We start from the raw sequence: 25359 nt of genomic DNA, 5'->3' as shown, positions 1-25359 counted from the left end.
TTCCTAAGATCCGGTTCTGGAACCGGGTTTTCGGATCCAGGTCTGGAACCGGTTCCTAAGATCCGGTTCTGGAACCGGGTTTTCGGATCCAGGTCCGGAACCGGTTCCAAAACCGGTTCTGAAAACCTGATCTCAGAGAACCGGTTCCTCGCGGAACCGGTTCTGTCGGAACCGGAACTTTGTGGCCATCCCTACTCCGTACCCTCCATCTGTTCGAGTGTCATGAGATACCTTTGCTCATTGTGTACATAAACCACTCTACCAGAAGCACAGAAACAATGTAATCCCACAACAGACTTCACCAACGGGTTTTTGCGTTTATTTACGTTCAAATTGATGCATCGCATGACCCTCTTCTCATTTACAGCAATCGCATCAGTTTCAACATGGCCTCTTTCAAGAAGGCGGATATTCTTTTCATCACTTTTAACAGATCATATCTACCATCTCGTATCCATGTATGCTCATTTCGTGTGGTTACAATGACGTGTTTTAAAGAAAAACTTGCATTTTCTCACCATGTCCGTAATGTACTGACGTTCCACATTTGATCTTTCTCGGGCCCTAGTGTTCCAACGTCTTGGACTCTGCAGCTACAATTTTGGCTGTGCGTGTTTCACGAGGTACTCTATTTATATACAAAGTTTCATAAAAATCGGGCTCTGATACATACCTAGGGTTCCTTGTAAGTCACCGTGTCCCGTAATTCCTTTCACATTAGAAAGACGATATACGTACCCAGTTTATAAATATAAGATGTAACTCTTCTTAGATATGCTACAAATAAAAGAATAAATACTAGATATATTAAAAGGTTTTATAAATATTGAAATGATTGGTCACACATAAGATATATTGTTTATTAGTCAAGTACTCTGAAAAAATATCAAGCAAGTTAATTTAATTGTTTTAAGAACTTCTTGTTTAGCAGGTACTTCAATTTATTGATATTATTTGAAACTGATCTTAATGCTTAATCTTACTTATAATTTTACTGTAATATAGACGTCATTATTTTTCTAAAGTGGACTATACTTATACATGTCGTTGGCTTATTTCTAAACTTAAATAGGGATAATATCGCAATCAGCAATTATTACTGTTATTATTAGTAGAAGCATGAAGGATTTTCTGTGGTGATAATGTTAGTAGTATTAAATTACTGCATGTCTCTGACTTTTCTACCTGACAGTTCAGTAAGTATTCTATCAAATTACCATCACTATATCAAATTTATGGTATTTTGTTTATCTTTCAATATTCCTAATGGGTTGTTGCAGAGAGAGAACACTGCGTATCATCTAAAGGAACGATGATTGTTTGCGCTCCACGCTGAGTTTATTCGATTTACAATTCGTGTGGCTTTGAAATTTTGCTTTCCGGGGAGAAGAGAAGAGAGTACTGGATTATACCCTACAACATGAAGAGCGCTGAGTTAAAATCTTGCTTGATCGAGTAAAATGTATCATTTATTGCAATAATATGGTAACGTGTGTGAGTACAGTATATGCAATTTTGTGAAAATATGTAAAAACAGTGTTTTAAATTGAAACCAAATAAAAAGATTTGGCTCGTGGAACATTTTAGAATGCTGAGACGCATCGTAAATAGGGTTCGACGATAGGAAATGATCAGTTATCGCTGCTTTAGTATTTCTATATCATCAAGCTCATACACAGTGTGCATGCAGAAAAAAATAGCGGGGTGATAATGTTTTAAAAAAGCGAGAATGCTCACTATAGACTTATCACATTTAATCTTGTGTAAACTTGAGAGATGCTAACGGTTCTGATCCCCAATATTTCTTTAGCAGTACGACCTTGCTTTTAATAACATCTCAGATATCTTAGGAAAATTATAATGTTACGTTTGCTAAAAATTTAAAAGCTTAGTAAAAGATTTTTCTTGCTGAAAGATTAATTTTCTCTACACACAAAACAATTACATAATTACTGTACTAAATAATTATTTGAAACATCATCGTACGAACATGTTTGTAAGACTATTCATGGCTTTGGATTAATTGTTTTAACAAAAGAGACACTGACCAAAGCTTAAAACTTTACTTTATTTTAAATTATAATTTGTAACTGTTTGTAAATTATAATTTAAAATAAAGTAAAGTTTTAAGCTTTGGTCAGTGTTTCTTTTGTTAAAACATGTTTGTATGTAAACAAACTGATTTCTTCATAGCAGGTTTCATATAATATTAATATATTAGTTTTAATCAAATCAAGGAGAACCACATTAAAACTTTTAAGTATATTAATAAATATAGCAAAGAACTTCATTGTGTTAGTACACTTTACACTAACAACAATGTAGCCAACTAATTTGAAAGATATCCTATTACACTTATATTTTAATCGATATTTACGTTTTATACTACGTTAGAGTACATATTTTGCTGGTGTTGAATTTAAATGGAATGACCCATAAAATTATCATATTACTGAGACGACTGCGCAATAGTAATGTTATTAATTCATTATATTACATATTAAAAGAGAATAATCTCTTGGCTTGGATTTGCGATAACTTGTTTTTCCTGTAAAATAATTCAAGCCTAAAAGCTAAGAATAACTTAAGGATATTTCAAGTAACTTCACTTATTTACTTTTTAATTGATTTTTAGTTTATGAAGTAATAAGTACAAGAAAATAATTACGTCGAGGTTTATCTAAGACACAGCTGAGTCTCATTGTGATAGAATAGAAAAAAATAGTGTATTTTCGTTGCCCCGAATTTATTTAATTAGAATCTTCGTTAATCTCTTTTTTTTTTATGTAGCAATCTATCTTTTGTATATTCATGTTATGTTAGTCTCCTTTTTGAAATTTTAAGCTAAACATAACACACAGTACAAAGTTTGTTATTCTTAGACCGAAATGTAAAGAAAGCTATAGAAATACATGCATATACTTATTTTATTCAAGTACCAATTCAAGTATAAAAGTCTATGTTTTAGAATGTCATGTAACTGCAAAAGACGTGTACATGAAAATATAAGATATGTATTAATAGTTTGTAAGCAGCACTTGATTTTTGCAGCTTGCTTTTTCAGCATACATGTATAATTAGTTTTTAACAATAAAGCACATTATCCATTAATTTATATTTGGTTATGCTTGCATAAGGAAAATGCCTAATTGAACACTGTAGTGTACGCATGGCCATTAATTAAGATGGTATTAAGTGCATATTCTAATTATTTGACGAAAGATCGAAGAAAGAATGTATTTGCTGTATATGCGCATATTATGAATATATCTTTTTAGTTGTACAGGGTGAGCAGAAACAGAACCCTATATTTTATCTCTCATGTTTTTAATAATATACCATTACTTCTCATAATGTTACATCTTGATGTGGTGGACCCAGATCTTTCAACACTTTTCTCTGAATAAATAGAAGCATTTTCTACGATTTCCTGAGAAAATTGAATATGATTGCATGTATCTTGTTATTAGGAGATTGAGTTTACTCCGACAGATTTCTTCTGCTGTACACTCTTATTAAAAGTAATCACAGTGTGAGCTCTGGTTCACACAGGTCACTCGCAGCAGATAAGATTCAGAAATATGATAAGCAATTTCTTACTTGAACTGTCACTTATGAATTATTGTGTATCCTTTGAGCTGTCTCTAGGCGATTTTATCTCCCCAAGTATGTGTCATGCAGTTAGCGAACCGAACCTCCCTGCAGGAAACACATAGCCAGACGGATATATATATATATATATATATATATATATATATATATATATATATATATATATATATATATATATATATATATATATATATATACTATGTGATCAAAAGTATCCAGACATCCCCAAAAACATACGTTTTTCATATTAGGTGCATTGTGCTGCCACCTACTGCCAGGTACTCATTATCAACGACCTCAGTAGTCATTAGACATTGTAAGAAAGCAGAATGGGGCGCTCCGCGGAACTCACGGACTTCGAACGTGGTCAGGTGATTGGGTGTCACTTGTGTCAGAAGTCTGTACTCGAGATTTCCACACTCCTAAACATCCCTAGGTCCACTGTGTCTGATGTGATAGTGAAGTGGAAACGTGAAGGGACACGTACAGCACAAAAGCGTACAGGCCGGCCTCGTCTGTTGACTGACAGAGACTACCGACAGTTGAAGAGGGTCGTAAAGTGTAACAGGCAGACATCTATCCAGACCATCACACAGGAATTCTAAACTGCATCAGGATCCACTCCAAATACTATGACAGTTAGGCGTGAGGTGAGAAAACTTGGATTTCATGGTCGAGCGGCTGCTCATAAGCCACATCACGCAGACAAATGCCAAACGACGCTTCGCTTGGTGTAAGGAGCATAAACATGGATGATTGAACAGTGAAAAAACGTTGTGTGGAGTGACGAATCACGGTACACAATGTGGCGATCCGATGGCAGGGTGTGGGTATGGTGAATAGAGATGCAAAAAAGTCGGCTTTTTTGAATCGATGGTTTTTTTCACATAAAAAGCCGGCTTTTTGGGGAAAAAACGAGAATTTTGGAAATTTTGGCTTTTTTCATTTTCATGATTTTTCTATCTAAATAGCTTTCTTATAGTATATTCTATACTTAGATAAGAATTCCATGACCTAAATGCCATATTTCGCTCTAAAATTCACCATCAAGATGGATGGAGCACATGTTTCACGAATTAAAGCTAACATGAAGAATGTAGTATTTGAGGGCAATTTTAGAGGCTATTTAACTTTATTTTAACTTTTGAGTTATTGATAAATATTTTTTCTTCTCGATATCATTTCAGTTTGTCGTCTGTTTCATTTCTAAGAGCTTAGTACTCTAGCTTCTAACGCAGAAGTTAAACTTACGTTTTTCTATATATCCGTCAAAGCGTACGTTTTTCAATATATCCATCTAACCGTACTTCCACATTTCTGTTATACTGTAGCTGTGCAACGATTTAGCAATAATTTTCCGGATACAACCTTGAATACTAATTTATACAAATAATCAGTAGCGGATTTAGAAACGTACTTTGGGACGGGTTTCTCTGATTGTTTCATTTTCTAAAATCTCCTAATTTTATTTGGGAGGAGCTTGAAGTTTATGAGTACAGGCATAACTAATACTGTATTTCGTTTCGTTTATATATTTAGCGATAATCTTCCGGATACAACCTTGAAGATCATTTTATACTGAGAATCAGTAGCGGATTTAGAAAAGTATTTTGGGAGGGTTTTTTTCTTACTAATGTTTAGTTTTTCTAAACATTCGTAATTTTTATTTGACGGCAGCTTAAAGTTAATGAGTAAAGGCATAACTAGTAGATATTTCGTTTGTTTTAGACATTCTGTAATTTTGGGGAACAGGCTTCAGTCCGAAAGACCGCCCCCCCCTAACCCTCGCAAAACCGTCACTGCTGGTTATTAGTAATAATAACGATTTAAAAACAATAAGAAATGAAGTCAGCCAACTCACAGTACACGCACTATTTCTACTTCATAGATGGAATGAAGAAAAGTTTTGTCAGAATGGTCGAATGCTGAGTTGAATTCCGGACTTCTCGATAGAAGCGCAAAAGCTCCAGTCAATCATGTTTGTTGTGCAGTTGTATTTATCTTAACTTAAATATATTCCGTAGTCCTTTTTTTGTGTGTGTTGGTGGGGTGGGGAGAGTTCCATAATGATATGAAGGGTGTGAGCCAAGAACATGGTAACTAACAAATTTTCAATTGCTGAGTTACGCAGCATCAGATAGGCAGCAACGCATATCGCTTCGTTTAATCCCTCATGTATAGACTTATGTGAAAAATCAGCTTTCCGACTTTCAAAATGGATTGTGCAGCAGAAAATTTCTAATTTCTTAAAATAGTAAAATTATGGGTTACTATGTTCTTATCTCACACCCTTCATGTTCAATCCCTCTTGTTAAAAATACAGAAAACTTGAGAACTGAATAAACCGTGATGGTGCTTATATAAAACTGTAGAATTTCAAGAATATACAAAACCAAAAGCTCTAGGTGTGCAGCCTTTAAGTGTATCATATAAATCTAAGTATTTTCCTTATGTTTTATTTTAATTTCATTTTGTTCCGAAAAGAGGGTATGGAATATTTTGAAGTAAAAATACTACATAGAATTTTGCTACTTATTTGAGTATTTTTTTAAAAGAAGTATTTAATTTTAGGGTTGGCTGCTTTACACCAGCTGTTTTTTCTTCTTTTTTTTAAATAAACAACTGGTTTAAACCGTAAAACAAATAAAAGGTACGAAAAATGCGAATCGTGTGAACTTCATGGTGACGTTTCCATACATCAAACCATCTGCATTAGTTTTATTTCCTTTTCACCTTTTAATCAAGGTGTCCCATGTTCAATTCTCGGTCGAACCACAACCCTTCTTTCATGCGTAAACAAAGTAGCGGTTCGGATGTCACTTTAAGCGAAAGTCTTCTCCTTGATAGCCTCGGTATTACGTAAGGATGTTAAGCCTGAACATACGAAACGAAACTAAATTGTATATTTCTGCATGCCTGAATGCCTGTTGTTTTATAAAGAAGCCAAGGTTGCTTAAATATACTGATATAAATTGACAAAATTTATCGATTGCCTACGTAGCTTCCAACATTTGCTTGGATTGTATTTTCAATGATATGTACGCACTAAATTTGTAATTTAATACCTCAGCTTTAGCGTACTGATTATGATACGTTGACCTTTAAATTTTACATGCAAAGCAATAACAGGATTTTTTCCGTTATTGTTTTACATTTAGAGTAATGACGGGATTTTCCCGATGGCTAGGGCGGGAGTTTCTCAATTTAAGATATTTACTGACCAGACTTCTTTAAGCTTATGTGACCTCTTCCAGCATAACCCCGTTGTTGCATAATAACACCAAGGCGAAACAAACTTATTTCTGTCAATATGTAATATAAATACATAAAGCAAAATATCTAAACCCAAAAAACCTGGTTTAAACCAAAAAAGCCTAGTTTAAACTCCCCCCAAAAAACGGGTTTTTGGCATTTTCAAAAACAACCATGGCTCTTGCCAACCCTGCTTACTTTTGTATGTAGGAGGTTAAAAAAAAGTCTTATTATATACATTGGTTAATCCTTTGGAATTCATAATGTAAATATGTTGAGAAGTAAAACTGTTTGGAATATCTTTTCGAAATTCATGGTTTATTTTCGAGGTTTTATATTATTATCGGCATCAACCACTAATTAAATGACTTTTTGTGTTATAGAGAAGCGAAACAAAATCTGATTTATCAATTTAAAGCAGAATTTTCAAAAAAGCCCAAAACTTCTCAAGCAAAAAAGCGAAGCAGAAAAAACCGAGTTTTTTTTCCAAAAAAGCCGTTTTTTTTTCGAGCCCTTGCATCTCTAATGGCAAATGCCCGCTGAACGTCATCTGTCAGCGTGTGTAGTGCCAACACTAAAATTCGGAGGTAGTGGTGTTATGGTATGGTCGTGTTTTCCTTGGAGGGAGCTTGCACCCCTTGTTGTTTTGCGTGGCACTCTCACAGCGCAGGCCTACATTGATGTTTTAAGCACCTTCTTGCTTCCCACTGTTAAAGAGCAATTCGGGGATGGAGATTGCATCTTTCAACACGATCGAGCACCTGTTCATACTGCACGCCTGTGGCGGAGTGGTTACACGACCATACCATCCCTGTAATGGACTGGTCTGCACAGTCCTGACTTGAATCCTATAGAACACCTTTGAGATGTTTTGGAACGCTGACTTCGTGCCAGGCTTCACCGACCTACATGGATACCTCTCCTCAGTTCAACACTCCGTGAAGAATGGGCTGTCATTTCCCAAGAAACCTTCCAGCACCTGATTGAAAGTATGCCTGCGAGAGTGGAAGTTGTCATCAAGGCTAAGGGCGGGCCAACACCATATTGAATTCCAGCAGTACCGATGGAGAGCGCCAAGAACTTGTAAGTCATTTTCAGCCAGGTGGCCGGATACTTTTGATCATATATTGCGTATATATATATATATATACTGTTCCTTCCATTCAAGCATTATTTTTTTTTTTCAAAATTACACATAACTGTTATAATCTTCCGGAAATAATAGCTGGACGTAATGAGACTTCCATGGTCGGTACTGTAACTCTTCGCTGGAGTACAATAATATATAGCGTGGTGAATGTAAGCAGTTTCTCTTGTCGTTGTTGAGAACCTAGGATTTTGATTGAACGTATCATTCAATGTTCCCACATTTTCCAGAGAAAGGGTATCAGTTCTCTGGATGTCTGCTACCAAACTGATTGTCACAAACTTTCTGGGACAGTTTTCAATTTTTAATTATTTTTCCATCCTAAAAAGCATTTCTTCCATCTTGATCTCTCGAGTAACGTAGTACCTGGACAACAGATGGCCTATATCTCGCAACAATCTTAACCCTTTCTTTCTCAATAGTAGTTGAATAATCATTTGAAACAAAGAATAAAAATAAATATATAAAACATGAAACAAATAAACATTACAAACTTGAGTTGATTTTGAGTTTAACGTCCCGTTCAGCACTGAGGTTATATGAGACGGGACCTACTGATTAGCGTGGAATCCGAACCACATGAGCTCCCGCCTCAAATCAAACCCAGGTTCTCCTACGCCAAAGGCGCGTACGCTAACCAGTTAGCCACGAGAGAAAAATAAATAACGTCATCTATGACAGAGTTAAAGAACTGAAATTCCTCTTTACTAGTATCTACCTAACATTATAAGATGTAACCATTTGAAAATCAGAAGATGCTTCCCGACATTCTATACATACGCTAAACGCACTCAAGAGTATTAAAATCTTATATAACGTAAGGTGGCATGTCTTGCTTTCTTAAAACTTAATTGCAGAAAGGCTATATTCCAGTTAGAATGAAAAGTAGACCTATATAATAACATTTTCATTTAAGAAATATTTAATTGAACAATATTTTTACCGAAAGTTCATTAAGTTATTATTATAAGTAAAATACATTTTAATGGTTAAAAGCTGACCATTTTCTTTTTCAATTCTGGTGAATATTTGTTGTCTCTTAATGTGATTATATGACAACTGTGACGTTTGTAGCGCTTTAATTTAGACATGCATTTTTAGAGGTAGATAGAATCCTTTTGTGTTTATAACTCGATCAAAATATCATCATTAGAGTAATAGTTTTTTTACCTTCTCTTTCTCTCCAGACTCTATTTGAGCAGGTATGGGCAGCCAATGACTACGAGATCTTCAAACGAATGATGATCCAGAAAAACATTGAGATCCAACTGCAAGCGTTGGAATTGCTTCAGCAACAGTATGGCATCAATCCAGAGTCGTTTCTCCCTGACTGCGAAAGTCAGTCAGAGGACGAATGTAAAGTTATGGAAGAAGTAGTAAAGTAAGTTTCTAATATGAAATTCATAACTTTTAAAGCTTAACACGTTCGCTGCTGAGGACGCCCATCGGCGTCCAGTACAGAATTTGGCATATGAGCCGGACGCCTCTCGGCGCTTGTCCCTGCAGCTGATTCACTTTCCCGCCAGCGCTAGTGCAGGTATTGGTGCAAGTTGCAAGTGCAAGTGAATCAGCTGCAGGGACAAGCGTCGAGAGGTGTCCGGCGCATATGCCAAATTCAGTACTGGATGCCGAAGGGCGTTCTCAGCAGCGAACGTGTTAAGCTGTACTTATTTCCACTATTTAGATAATGTTCGTGTCTAAAAGTCACTTTATTCTTTAATTACATATATTTTTATGTTTGTTTTTAATAGAATAAATCAATCAGTATTAGATGTTATGTAAAAAGTGCGAAGAAATTTTGGGCTTGATTTTAAAAGCAATTTATTGAGGTCTCTGAGTACTTAAATATAGCTTTTAAAATACCTATATATCATTATACATTTAAAAAAACGTAGTAACATTCTTCTTTACATAAATCTGAGTAAATTATTCCTTGAACCAACACAACCCATCTATCAGAAAGTTGCATATAGTAGACTTTCGACTATCCTGTATAGTCTCCCCTCCAATAATAATAATAATAATAATAATAATAATAATAATAATAATAATAATAATAATAATAATAATAATAATAATAATAATAATAATAATAATAAAATTAGGAATATTTTAGCGATATTCTTGATATCTAACGCCCTCCTAAAAACGCCATTTTGCCAAGGAGAAGCAGTTATCTATCATGAACTGTTTTTCCAAAATCAAAAATATCTAAGTTTCGACTGTTTCCGTAGAATTACTTGTTTTTTACATTTGTGTAATCATTTATAAATAAGTACCAAATAAATGTTAGTCCTTTATTAACAATTAGGGCTACGTTTCATGTGAATGTATTGTTTATTTCAATATTGTATATATGTACAGTGTACACCACTTTATGCTTTATGGAATGAAGTTAGGTGTTATAACATTTATCTCATGTGTTCAATATTTTTATTTCTGGACTACCCTTTTTTTGTAAGAAATTTTCAACATGTGTAGCACAGTAAATAACAAACATTTATAAAGTACTGGGCTGTACTAAGCTGTTAAAGAATATAAATAGGAGAGGTATATAAAAGGGTTTCTAATGGTATGGGTGGAATATGAAGTGAGAATTATGAACTCCAGTCTGCCCGGATTTTTTATTAATGTCCTTCCGCGACATTAGGCCGAATAATCGTGAATCTATTGTGTATATAAATAAACGATACTTTTATTGAAATGGAAGAATTAGTTTTACGTCTAACAGAGATAAATCCAAATAAATGAATATGCAAGAGATAGTATGTTGAGAATATTAAAGGGAAATCCGAAGAAAATCCACGGGTACAATGTCGATTACAAACTTGCCTGGTTGGTATCGAAATAGGGACCGCTCTGTCTTGAACCACTTTGTCAATGAATAGCAGAAACTTGCAAATAGTCCTTCAATGAACTAAAATATCTATGTTAATAATAGGCATGAGCAACCTATGTTTCTCATGTGTATTTAAAAAGCTTACAACGAAACAAATGGTTTGTACCAGAATACTTGTAGCTTTTTTTATTACGAAGATATAAACCTGTATATACTAATATATGCCTGTATACAGTTGTCGTTCTGTTTTTCCACAATATCTCTGTTTCATACTTCCAAGAAGAGGTGTGTGCATTGCTGTAAGGAAGTAAACATTCCCTCTAATATTTTGGTATTCAACAAAAATCCCATTGAAATACAAACAAAATAAACAGACTTAATACTTTAAACAGGTGAAATTCTTACCCAGAAAAGAACACGGGGAAGCTGCTCTCCCTGAAAACCAAGTAAATAAATAAAAAATTACATTATCCTTCTTAGCTGAACTGTCTTTGCAGTCTTACATAATGAATTGTAGAAATATAAGTATGCGAGGAAATAAGAGACATAATGGGTTTTGAAATTCCTTAAACAAACAACACATACAATTATAGTATGCTTTTAATATACTTTTAATGGTTCTTGGGTGTTTTAATCTCTCACTTGTGATTCTATATTATTAGAAGTGTCATTAAAACGGAATATCATAAGCACCCTTTCTGCATTACCAAGGCAAAGTTTCCAGCAAATTGGAAACGTGTAGACGTAGCTGTCATGTACTCGTACCACATCTTCAAGTTAATTTGTAAATGAAGAGGAATGTTTGGGGCAAGGTAATTTATGAAGACATTTAGAATATGAATTTCAAATATCAAACTAAAAATATTTATTCTTCTTACTAGAAATGAATTCTTGCAGAATCTTGTTTTATCCTTTGAGTTCTGTTGCGTTATTATAAATTTGATATGTCATTTTACTTATTGTTAGAGGAAATGAATATTGATCGTAATAACGTTTCCAAAAAAGCACTAGTTTTATTCACTAGTTTGATTTCAGTGCGAAAATTTCAAGATTTGAACATTTAAAACGTATATGCAACTAATCATCTATTTTATTTATTTATTTATTTATTACTCGCCTTAACATTCAAAATATCATCCGGAATATTTATCAATGTCAGAATTATCAGAGGGCCTAACGATTGAAAGGTTAAAGAGAAAAAGACAGACAGAAAGAAAGAAAGAAAGAAAAGAAGTTATTTATACTTCGAAACCTTGTCGTATTTGAATCAACAAGGATTATATTTTGTGTAACGATCTCTACTAGTAGTCCTTTCAGATTACTATGATAAACGTAATAAGAAATTTCACATAAAATTTCTACACCTCCTTATTGACACATATACTACTTCTGTACTACTTCTCAAGTTCACTACTGTATCTCCTGTACAATAGACTCGTTAATTTCTTAAAGACAAAGTTTCGTGACTGCAGCCTTAACTCCCGATTCACATCTATCTATTGCAGTCCACTTTATTCGTTTGCCCTCTCTGTTACTTGGTGAGGATCTCGCTTCAAAGACATCCTATAATAAGATATCATATCGGAATAGATATTCAGCAATCCACTTCCAAACAATGTTCGTCCGTTCTCTTTCTATATATGTATTTCATTTAGCAGTTGTTCATTTATTTTCATTTCCGTTCAAATGGCCCTCAGAAACCTTCTCCAAAATAACATAAAATTAAGTTATTGCCTGTAGTTTATGTTCATATGGATGTACTTCATACTTTCTGTAAATATGTTTGAAAATTTTCTTCCTAATGTTGTCAAGTAGGCACTTTTCTTACTTTGGAAAGCTTCCTAATGCTATATCTATTTCCTTAGCTAAAATGCTAAAAATTGCTGCTTACGCCACAAAGTAATTCCGTATGTGAATAAACTATTACAAAAAAATATATATATGACTGATATTACATGGATAAAAAAGTGAGGACATGGTAAAAATGATAAGAAAGCACGTGCATGACGATGGTTGTAGCCCGGAAAAATTTAAATGTTTTGATAATGTTTCATGCTAGATCTTAAAAACTATGCATTGTGCAGCAATTAGGCCCGCTTTTGTTTGTGTTCAGTTGTGCAGAAGCTTGCGAGTGGCGTTTGTTCCATCTTTCTAGCTCCATGATCATTACCATATCTATATGGCAAGGAAGTTAGCTCCCCTTTGCATCTACGATATGTATCGTCGAACTGGAGAGCGGTATTAAGGCACTTAATGTATCAGCAAAGTGACATTGAAATCCAATCCCAGTTACGGAAGTTAATCTGTTCAAAAGGTTGCGTTATATCTATCCTAACTATGTATAAAACTACATGAACATAAAATAAAGGGGTAGTTTCGGTTGACGTAGAAAGTTGAAATTTAGCACGATTGTAGCTTTCAAGTATTACCCACAGGAAAATTGCCAAAAATTAATATTTTTAATTTTTAGGTGGTCTAAGGGGGGGATGAAGAAATTTTTTATGTTATTTAAATGAGCCCTTTTTTGACTTATAATCTCATATTTTAGGTAGTTGGAATTGCAATAAAAACTTGAAATTCGATATGCTTGTACGTTTCTGTTAGCGTTACTTAAGTAAATAACCAGAAATAAACAGGTTCAACTGTTCAACTGTAGAGAGGTTTTATGGGAAACTGAAAGTCTTCCCAGTGTTATTTATATGGGACATCTTCTACACTCCAAAATGTTTAGGCACTTCCAGCAGGATTAGAATGATGAAATTTCGCATAATCGTAAACTTCCAGAACTAACCAACAAGAAAATTGCCAAAAGTGTATATTTTTAAATGTTGAGGTATCTATTGGGGGGATAAAGTAATTCCCATGTTATTTAAATGGATGTTTTCTTGTGATACAAAATCTAATCTTTTAGATAGTTAAAATACGAAAAGAAACTTGAAATTTGGTAGAATTGTAGATTTTAGAGGTTCGAAACCGTAGACCGAGCAAACGCGGGGGTCTAGGGGTAGAGTCCCCAGCTAGCCAAAGACTAGTCTATCCTACATAACGCAACATTGTGATCATATTAACATCCGTAACTGGGATTGGATTTCAATGTCATTTTGCTGATACATTAAATGTCTTAATACTGCGGTCCAGTTCGGCGATGTATGTCGTGGGAGCAAGGGGGAGCTAACCCCTTTACCATATAGACGTGGCAATGATCATGGAGCTAGTAAGATGAAACAAACGCCACTCGCAAGCTTTTGCACAACTAAACACAAACAAAAATGGGCCTAATTGCTGCATCATGCATAGTTTTTTTAGATCTAGCATGAAACATATGCAAACGTTTATTCTTTTTTTCGGGCTACAACCATCGTCACGCACGTGCTTTCTTATCATTTTTACCATGTTCTCACTTTTTTATCCATGTAATATCAGTCATATATATATTTTTTGCAATAGTTTATTCACATACGGAATTACTTTGTGGCATAAGCAGCAATCTTTAGCACTTTGCCCTCCTGAGATATTACGCCCCAAAAATGGCATCAAAATCACAAACTTCAACTTACGGACCCCATAAATCTACGATGCCAGCTGTATCATTGCTGTGGATATATCTGCAAACTCTTTACATCCAATAGTATTCAGCACAAAACTTATGAACCCCTCACTTTATGCCATTCTCAAATACTGCCCCTTTAAAAGTGTAATTTTCTGTAGTTTTTCTCGGATTTCATGTATTGGTTTGCAGCCCTGCATATTTATTAGACACAAAAGTTTATATTCTCCTTGTACCTCAGTCTCTCCTGTAAACATTCGTTTTCGCTTGGTGTTCGTCTGATTCGTACGTCCTGAGCAATTGTAGTTTTCGTAAACGCTTGCAAATGCAAAAATTGGCACTCCACCGACAACAAAGATGGCCATCATTTAGGAACACTTGTACATACGACAACGTGAATGACGATATTGACCTTCCTATACACACGGTTCATAACAGTCAAATTTTTATAATTTTCAGAGATGGTCGAACAACTATTTCACCATTTTTGGACCACTTCGTATGGATTGACCCATCTGGCATATACCTCCGTCTTGACACTCTTTATTGCCTTTTACCCAGATTTAAGTTTAATTCCTAAGGCATTTTATCTAATAGCAAACGTACGAGATTACTATGTAATATGGAACGTCTTTGCCAACAAGAATGAAGACGCAATAGATTCAGAGAGTTTCGTTTCTAATGGGTCATTTTATTTCCATTAAAACATTCTACTCTTTCATGGTTGAAAATAAGTGTTCAGTACTAGCAACCCTCACCGGAATGCTGGCTAATACGGATGCGCACGAGTCGAGACGTCTCGAATCTCGACTCGACTGTAGTTTCGAGTCGAGACACACTTTGTAAAATTCCAGACGAGTCGAGACAAACGTATTTCTCGACTCGAATTTTCGAGTCGAGACAGCTCGTAAAAATCTCGACTCGACTCGAATGTCTCGAAAATCTTTCTATAATTTTTAATATTATTTTGAAGAAAGTACTCATTCAGAAACACTCGGGACGAGAATTTCGGAAACTGCAGAACTTGTCAGGTGTTCGAGGAGTGCTGTGGTGAGTGTCTTCAACAAGTAATGAAACCAAGGGAAAACGACTCCAAACGTCGAGGTGTTGGGAGTTCCCCCCCCCCAACCTCAATACACAATGTCGGGCGTTGTAGGCTGAGCAGACTGGTAAAACAGGACAGGCAGCGAACTGCGTCGGAACCAACATCAGAGTTTAATGCTGGGCCAAGTACAAGTGTGTCTGAATTAGTGTTGTAAAATTTCCGGAAATTTTGAACCTGTTGGTAAAAAAACCGTGTTTTCGATTTCTTTCCGGAAAAATTGGAAACATTGAAAAAAAAATATAAAATGTTTGTATTGGGTTAATGTTACTAGTAATGATACCTGTTTTTTTTCAAACGCATGAAAAATATAAGTCCAAAAATTTCAATATTGCGAATATTAAAATATAGTACTCGAAAATAAAACTATTCCAATTATTATCTGTATTAAAATACTAGATTTACGCGTATATGTTTGTCCCCACAGATAAGTTTATTTGTTTGTCTCCAGTCCTTTGGACAATGAGATATTGAACCCACAAGTGCTATTTATAGAAACGTGCCGTTTTCATTGGTTGATTCCAAATTGTGTGTAAATTGTTCAGTTCTAATGAATATTTAAAAAAAATATGGCCATTAGTTCTTTATTAAACTTTTAGGGGTACACTGGAAGTACTGAAAATGTTTAAAAGTAAAGCTTCATACTCTACGAGTTATATATTCCAACATCATATAGTTGTATATAGGGGTTGTATATTTCTCAGGTGTTTGTTTCATGGCCAAATGATAAGAAAACGAAGGATAGCCATTTCTCCAGTCTAAGATGAATCTTCATTGTTTGGAGAGTTTTTTTTAATGAACTCCGTATATAAGTGGCATAATTAATTGTGTGTGTAATTCATTTACTTATTGCATAATGCATGCAAAAAGAAAGAAAACACTGGTCATATATAAATTAGAAATTCCAACCACAAGTCGGCTCAAATCTTGCAAATCGTGCGAGATATTGAAAAAAGTAGTCGAAAAAATTTCCCCTTTATGATACTCCTTGCCGATTTTTATGAAGGCGTCCTTCACTTGTATCTGTAAAGGGACATGTACAGATATGAGGAATGACAAGGAGATTCATGCTCATATATAAATGATGCGCTGTGTAGAGAGCGCAGGTTCAGCTAGTTGAAAATTAATAGTCTGCACTCATTTCTGTTATGTCCTTTATTTGTGGATGTGCATTAATTACAGAATTTACAGTTACATGCATTAATTACAGTTACATATAAGCCTACCAACATGAAGTGTTCTGTTGCAAAAAATAGGTCTCTTGAATAAAACTGAGTTCTCAGTGTGCTCTTTGCTCTGGTGAAGTTTTATTAATTTTAACCAAATTACTTCTTAAGAGAAAGAGCAATTGGCAAATTTCACTAATACTCATGCACTAAAACATATAATTACTATTATTTAATATTATAATATACACAGTTATATAAACTTTATGTACAAAATCCTGTATGTAAACAAATACATGTTTTCTAGTGCGACAGATTATCTATTACAATCAAAATGAAAGTAACTATGTTTCAAACTTAATAACTCTTGAATCATCAGACCGATCTCGATAAAATTTTCAACATAGATGAGGTTCGGAATGGGTTTCATCATTTTACTTTGAAGGTGCAACTTGAGGGAAGGAGAGAGGGGGAAATGACATATTAGTGTCGAATACACAATTTTCGGGGTCGCTGAAATGCACAATGGCACTTCCGATACCATCAAAATTCAGCTCCGCAGCTTGGCGGAAGGGAGAATATCTATAGGCATATATGTCGATTTTTCTTGCACCTTTTAATGGTAGCGGAATATTCCTTTTCTGTCTTAAAAATGGGTTGACAAGAAACTTTTTAAAAATACCAAAAAGTAAATTATAGGTTTATTGAAAATCAGTTTTTTTTTTTTTTTTGTTATTTGTTTGTTTTCGTTTTCCTCTTTTCTTTCAGGAGAAACAGCTGCGAATCTTTATTCCTTCTTGAAGCCAGTTAACAATATTCAGGATCTTTCCCTCGTGTTTCCCTTTGTTCATTCCTTTTTCGCACAGTAATATAAACCATAAAGGCTCTGAATCGATCAGATTCTTTTTTTCTGAAAAGACTGATGTCTCACAACAAATCTGTCTGTCGCTAATTCAATGGCCATGGAATGTTGAGGGAAAGTTCAGGGTTGAATTCCTGAGATATATAAAGCAATAAGGCAAAAGTGGACGGTGAGCAATAGTCAGACTCTCTCTCTCTTTCACAAATGGGCGTTCAGTAAATGGAAATGTGCATTCTAGATGCAGAAATATAGAAAATGTTCATTCTATTATCTATACAAGTCGGCTACGAGCCTTTTGTTTTGGCCACGTGTGCAGTCCGAACTACGGAATATGTAGCCTACCGAAGAACCACAAAGATGTTATCGAAACTAGTGTGTTATTGTTTCTTTGTATGCTTTGGCAGAAACTTCTTTGGATATCCTCACTTTTATTACTTGCCGACACGTTAAGAAAAGCAATTTAGTAAACCAAGCTTTCTGTCTAAAATCTCTTTTTTTTTTTTTTTTTTTTACATTGAGAAACAACTTAAACTCGTCGCGCTCTCGAGTTTGTGCTCAATTACAGCTGGAAAAGATTGAAGTTCCGATCACAGCGGCTCAAGAGATCCTGTGAATCTGAACATTTTGCAAGCGGCTTCGGCTTTGGGAACTTCGTGGGATGAATTTTCAGCAATGAAGTATCTTTCATTTAGTTGGTCGTGTGATTTGTTGCTGTCTGGAATAGGCTATAAAACGTAGATATTTCAACAGAGATGAACACAGGGGGTGGAATTTGGGGGTCCGGACCGTCCGAAATCCTGATTTTTGTGCAAATTTAGTCTAATTCTAGGGGCAAGTTTACAAATTCCAATATAATTTATCCCCAAATTGAACTTGAACCCCCCGAATACCTTTGACCCTTCCGAAATAAATAAGGGGCGCGGTGTCTCAGTGGCAGAGCGTTCATCTCCGGTGCTTGGGTCCCTGATTCGATCGCAGCTAGCGCCGTTTGGACTTTGTGGTGGACAAACACCGCGCTCGTGGGTTTTCTCGGGATTCTCCCGTTACCTTCCACTTTCTTCATTCAACCATTTCATTTATTTCTCATCACCGTCTCCTTTAGCCTAACCAGCTTAACCGTGGGTCGTAAAACTTAAAGATTTCATTTCATTTTTCTTCCGAAAAAATTGCTGCGTACGTGCATATATTCCAATTATCTTTTATGAAAATGTTGTTCTACTCAAAAGTGTAGCGTTTGAAGTCTGAACATTGGGAGCTAATTGTGCTATATATTGTGCTCATTATTATTATTATTATTATTATTATTATTATTATTATTATTATTATTATTATTATTATTATTATTATTGGGAACAGGTAAAGGTAATTGAAAATTACCAACATTAGCGTCAAATTAATAGTTTTGGGGCTCGATAAGTTCATTGGTGACAGTTTTGGTTCCCTTTATGTCCAAAATAAAACGTATTCTCCCCGTGCAAGCTATTCGGCTAGTCTGTAATAATAACGAACGGAAGTTTCACATATTCAGCTCTTTATTAAATTTCTCGCTGCTCAAATTTACTCACTTGTGCGGTATATTTGTGTATGTGTAAATAAGATCATATCTCTTTTTGAGTTATTCGAAAAACATACAAATAATAAAAAGGAAGGATTTTACCAGAAATCCAAAAACTGAAAAAGTAAAATTAAAACCTGTTGCTTTAAGTATTTTTCCTGTTAGCAAAATGCATTGTATAATGTTGCAAACATGTTACAGCAAGTAAGATTACTAGCATCAGACGAAGAAATAGTTTTTAAATTGTATTTTCCGGTTTTTGCTAATATTTCCGAACAAATTATTTTTTATTAATGGCTTCAAAATTTTTGGAAATTTTACCGATCTCGATAAAATTTTCAACATAGATGAGGTTCGGGATGGTTTTTATTATTTCACTTTGAAGTTGTAGCTTGAGGGAAGGGGAGAGAGGAAAATGACAGATATTAGTGTCGAATCGATAGTTTTCGGGGTCGCTGAGATGAACAGTGACACTTCTGGCCGTTTAAATCCAAATTCAGTCCCATTAGTACTCTAAGGGGGAATAGTGACATGTAAAGATAATTGAAAATTACGGATATTTATGTCAAATTCGTAGTTTTGGGCTCCATATGTTCATTGGTGACAGTTTTAGTGCCTTTGTGCTCAAAGTGAAACGTATTCTCCCCGTGCGAAAAACGGGTATTCTGCTAGTCTGTAATAATAACGAACGGAAGTTTCACATACTCAACCCTTTAATGTATTTCTCGCTGATCAAATTTACTCACTTGTGCGGTATGTGTGTATATGTAAATAAGGTAATCTATCTTTTTAAGTTATTCGAAAATATACAAAGAATAAAGAGAGATTTTACCAGAAATCAAAAAAACTAAAAAATAGAATTAAATCTTGTTGCTTTAAGTGTTTTTCTGCTAGCGAAATACATTGTATATACAGTAGAATGTCGATAATCCGAACGTCAAAAATCCGAACTTGGTCCCTAGGAGCTTTTTACATTTTGTCTTAATATAACGCTAGCGATAAACAAACAATAGTGTGTCCGTCGACGTTATGTGAAGTCAGTGTTTTTACAAAAGTTCATTCATATGTAATTGTTTGTCATACATATTTTTATTTTTTTATTTTCTCTTAGGCCTATAAGTTTTAAGTGTGACTTACAAGATCAGTGTAATTTAGTGTACGAGCAAGTTCTTCAAAAACATTAAATATAAGTAGCCTTTCGTATGGTATTGTAATTACTGTATGTACTAAATAACTACTGTAGAACATACCGTACATTATATATAAGCCTAAATGGCATTTTCTTGGTCATTTCCGAATCTCCGAACTACCTGTGATCCCAATTAGTTCGGATTTTTGACTTCCTACTGTATATGCTGCAGACATGTTACAGCAAGTAAGATAACTAGCATCAGGCCAAGATATAGTTTTTAAATTATATTTTCCTGTTTTTGCCCATATTTCCAGACAAACTATTTTTTTAATGGATTCCAAATTTCCGAAAATTTTACAAGGACAAGGAAGACATTTCTATAAAATACATGTTTGATTTAACGTATTAACAAAAATGATTCTGGCCCTGTTATTTTAACACTTCCCTGCCATCAAGGGGGAACTTCATAAGATTGCTCGAGATAATTTTAATGCGTCTATACTAATTAAGCTAACTAGGATTATATTTTAGTTTCTTTTGTAGCCATAACTCCCTTCTATCACGGTGCTAACTTTGAAGTGTTTGGATGAGTTGTGCACAAAATTTCCCTATTCTAATACAAGAAACATAAGTACTCAATTATCTTAACTCTAAACTAGTAAATATAAAGTAGTTTTCATTTTGAAAGCATAATATAATAAAATATTCGAAAATTTCAATTTTACCTAAATTTTCCGTTTTTTTTTCAAGTTCGGGAAAACCGTAAAATAATGGTTTTTACCCAAAATGTCCGTTTTTTCCCAGGCCTTCACAACACTACTCTGAACACATAGTGCACCGAACATTCCTAACAATGGGCCTCCGCAGCCGATGACACACTCATGTGCGAGGGTTAATACCACGATATCGGAAACTGCGACTGAAATGAATACGTGACCACTGCAACTGGAACTTTTTATAGTGGTAGAGCGTTGCATTGTCTGATGATTCCCGATAACTTCATCATGACGATGGGAGGATGCGAATCCGTCGTATTCCAAGGGAACAGCTCCTTGATACCTGTACTGCGGGACGGAGATAAGCTGGCTGCGGCTTAATTATTATATGCGGAACATTCACGTGAGCCTCGATGTGTCTAGTGGAGCTCGAGCAAGGCACCATGACGGCCGAGGCGTATTTCACACTGCCTGCAGACTACGCACACCCCTTCATGACGATCATGTTTCCCAACGTTAATAGCATTTTTCAACAAGATAATGCACCATGTCACAAGATCAGGAATATGATGGGGTGGTTCGAGGAGCGCAGAAGCGAGTTCCAAGTGATGTTCTGCCCTCCCAACTCGCCGGATCTGAACCGAATAGAACACATCTAGGATGTGATTGAACGTGACGTCAGGGCGCATCACCCCCCTCCCCGGAATTAGGTGACCTGTGTGTGCATATGTGGTGTCAACTCTCTCCAGCGCCCTCCAAGGATTATTGCGTGCATGCCAAGACGTGTCGCCGTTGTTATCCGTGCCAAAGATCGACATACTGACAATTAGGTAGGTAGTCATAATGGTCTGGCTGATGTGTGCTTATATTTTAACTCGTATATTTTGTCTCGACTCGAATTTCGAGACGTCTCGACTCGAATTCGAGTCGAGTCGAGACAGAGACTGTCGAGTCGAGACAGAAACATATTTTCGAGTCGAGACAACATTTTCTCGAGACGAGTCGAGACAGGCTTAAATCTCGACTCGACTCGTGCGCATCCTTACTGGCTAATGGGTAGGAGTATCACAGTGTTTCTTGCTGTCTTTAACTCTTTCGCTGCGAAAGTCGACTTTAGTTGATCTGAGAATTTGTCATTCGCTGAAGAAATTGACTTTAGTCCACAACGTCTATTTCTGTTTATACTTCGTTGCGACAGTCGATTTCAGTCGGCCATTGGTCATTTCAGTGTACGGAATATGTGGTAGCGATAATATGTTGCATTGTACTGCCAACTGACGGTGGTTTCTTGGAACATTGAAGTTATGCACGAATTAATACGAAAGCTTTGCGTCGTTCCGTTGTGGCGTGTTTACGGGTTTGAAGTTAGCAAAGTACAGCAGGAAACAATGCCGGACAACAGTAAGACCATCAGTGATAGTAAGATAGCTGCATTTTTGCTAGGGTTTGATTCAGATGTGTGAGGAGATGAGGATGAAGTTGACCGTCTTTCAGATTTGGAATCTGAAAGAGTTCAAAACGTTACAGGTAGCAATGGTCAGGTTAGAAATATACGGTAATGACTGAATTTGACATGTTCAACCATTTATACAATTTATGTATTTCTAATAGATATTTTGGTATCTTTAAACCATATTTCAAGAAAATATGAAAATTTCATTTTTTGGTTGCTTAATTGCCCCCTTTTCCAGGAATTACCCGAAAATTTAATGCCGCAGCGAAATGGTTAAAACAATCTTACACTAATTACATTTGTCCTAGATAACTGGAATAGAAGGTATTTGTTTTTTATTCGGTCTTTTTTAATGATTTTCACTTTTACAGATCACTACATTTGGTTTCCAGTATGTAATTTATACCTGCAATAAGTTGATGGCCAGACTGTGGGAAAATGGTTATTCCACGAATTATGGATTTAAATGCTGGATTTATTTATGCGTTATTTTGGAAGTCATACTTTCATAGTAATTTATATAGTATATAGTAAAATAATTTGTGTAAATTTATTTTTATTGAAGGAAGATGATAGCCGAGCACCAAGCAACTAAAGAAGTGTTGGACAAGGAAACGCTAGAACTGGAACAGAAAATAGCCAACTCACAGGAAGAAAAGATTCGGTTGGAGGCAGAGAAACAACGGGAGAAAGAGAGACTGAAACATACATTAGAGAAGAAGCTCAAAGAGGAGGAGAAAGAAGATGAAGGTAGGTTCACACAATCATATACAAGCATGGACATTCACTAATTTATCTCGTTTAACTTTTACATTTCTCAAATATAGCATTCATCTGAAGAAAACATAAAACAACGTTTTTCTATGCATTGTTAAAAGTTTTCTAAAATATTTCTACACTATAATAACTTTAAAAACCAAGATTGTCAGAAATATAATCCGTTACCTAGAAATCTTGGTGTATCATGTGGAAGCTTCAATGGGGTATTCTGGTAATCAAATTAGGAGTTTTGTTTATGAAAAGACCTCTGAGAGGGAATCTATCTGCAAGTGTGTGAGTTATCACGAAGACATAACAATCGTGACATTCAACACGAAATAGTCGATGCTACTACCAGCATCTTAAGAGGCAAAGTAAATAATATAATATTGATTTTATTCATAACGCAATGTAATCTTTTATAACACTATGTTATATCTTAAGATTTCTAGATCTCAATATCCCAATTATAGCTCAGTCATACGATATGGCAAGAGTTTTCTTAGTCTAAAACGAAATGCTGATAGCTAAAATCAGGAAGTCCTCAGTCGATTGGCCCGTTCAATGCACAAGAGAATCAAGCCCACTTGAGATCATTTTGAACATATTCATCTTTAAGATCTCTATCTGAAGCTCTTTCAGAACTTAAAAAAATATAATGTCCAGATATTATTATAATGTATAATCCAGTAGTAACCTTTTCATATGCTTAAGTGTACCATACAAACTTGTCTATTTTCTTCTCTCAACTTTGGAACTTGGATATGATTTCCTTGGGCTCTGAACGCCTCAATTTAGGTTTATTGTATGCTCATAGGATAAATGCACTCATTCTCAACTCTATAGATACTCAGCACGCTAAACTAAATAATCATGAAAGACAAAGTATGCATTTAAATCTTCAAACCATACTAACTGAAATTCAAAATCTAATTCCATATAAGACATTGTCACTTTCAGCATCGTGAAGACAAAATTTTTACATTTATTATTAATATTCCTCAGAAAAGGATGAATCATTCAGAAGCAGATTAATTTTATAAAATACATTCTAAACGTTTATTTTACAGTCTGTTGAACTTAACTTTCATTGGGTTTCACAAGTAAGAAATACCTTGAGTAAATCTTTCCAAAGTCTGGCAATTCAAAATATGACAGTTTAGAAAGATTTCACGTTACAAGAGCCCACACAAAAAGGGTGAGGATAGAAACACTCGACTCCAGAAACACTCAGAACGGCTCCACGACAAAAGGGCCCGGATAAGAAGAACCTTTCTTTTCTGTTCTTGCACTTCTTTTGGGGTTCTTCTGACGTGACATCTATACACTAAACTGTCGCTTGGCCAACAACTGAATTCCATTACGAAAGAAGTCTGAAGTATAAGATGCCAACTGCACATTACACCACCCAATCAATTATCAGGGAAGTTCTCCTCTGCTGTCACAAAGTGATTGAGATGTTCGAAGAGATGATAATCGGCGGGAAAGATATAAAAGAATATGTGATAAGGAAGAGTTTCATACTCTAACTCATGGCGAGTCTCCGCCGTCTTTTGAGAGACATTTGAACATGCTTTGTCATGCAGTTTGAGGACACTAAGTCTGTTGATCATTGCAGCATGTTGTGGACAAATTTGCGGTGGATCTAATTGAATTCAGTACGCTAACGATCAGCAGTAATGGTTTCGCCTCGACAGAGAGAAACATGATGATTACCTCTCACATAAGATCACCATGGCAGCAAAACCATCTGTGGCAGGAAGGGTGATTTTGTAAATTATTTTATTGAAGATTTTTGTAAGATATTTTATGTTGAAGATTTCATTGTATGTATGATGGTCTTATTGCAGAAGATGAGACCAATACCAAACATCAATTTCTCTGTTCTCCATGTATTATGTTGATATTTTCATCTGACCGAATACAGAAATTTTTAGAATAAATGTATTATTACAAGGAAAACTACCCTTATCTGAGAACCAAGTACAGTCCAGAATGCTGATTTTCCTAAGTGTGGTAATATTTAACTTGGCTAGACTACGAACAACATATATTAACGGACAACGGACAGCTGAAGGTTCACTATTTTCGCAGCTATATGACAACCCTGATTTATGTGAGAAAAAATGAAATGTAATTTTTGAGTTTTACGTCCCACGGTTATGCCGGTTAGGCTAAAGGTTAGGCCCCAATTTATGTGACAGACAGCGCAATGGC

At 35.2% G+C, this 25359-nt stretch overlaps 1 protein-coding gene across 2 annotated transcripts in view; it reads left to right on the top strand.

The window, feature by feature from the left end:
* The window catches only part of LOC145664402 (cilia- and flagella-associated protein 36), a 117812-nt gene that overhangs the window by 77959 nt on the left and 14494 nt on the right, over nt 1-25359 (top strand). The window contains exons 4-5 of one of the 2 annotated variants that reach the window (XM_081731078.1): nt 9214-9392; nt 22949-23133. In XM_081731078.1, coding sequence (XP_081587204.1) covers nt 9214-9392; nt 22949-23133 — 364 coding nt within the window. Of the gene's footprint in view, nt 1-9198; nt 9393-22948; nt 23134-25359 lie in introns of both variants that reach the window. The other variant, XM_081731077.1, reaches the window with a different exon arrangement.

Source organism: Thermobia domestica, chromosome 11 (genome assembly GCF_964235325.1).
Source record: "Thermobia domestica chromosome 11, izTheDome1.hap1.1, whole genome shotgun sequence".
NCBI classification, from domain to species: domain Eukaryota; kingdom Metazoa; phylum Arthropoda; class Insecta; order Zygentoma; family Lepismatidae; genus Thermobia; species Thermobia domestica.
Note: the sequence above shows the minus strand (reverse complement) of the source record. Positions and strands in the feature narration are given on the sequence as shown.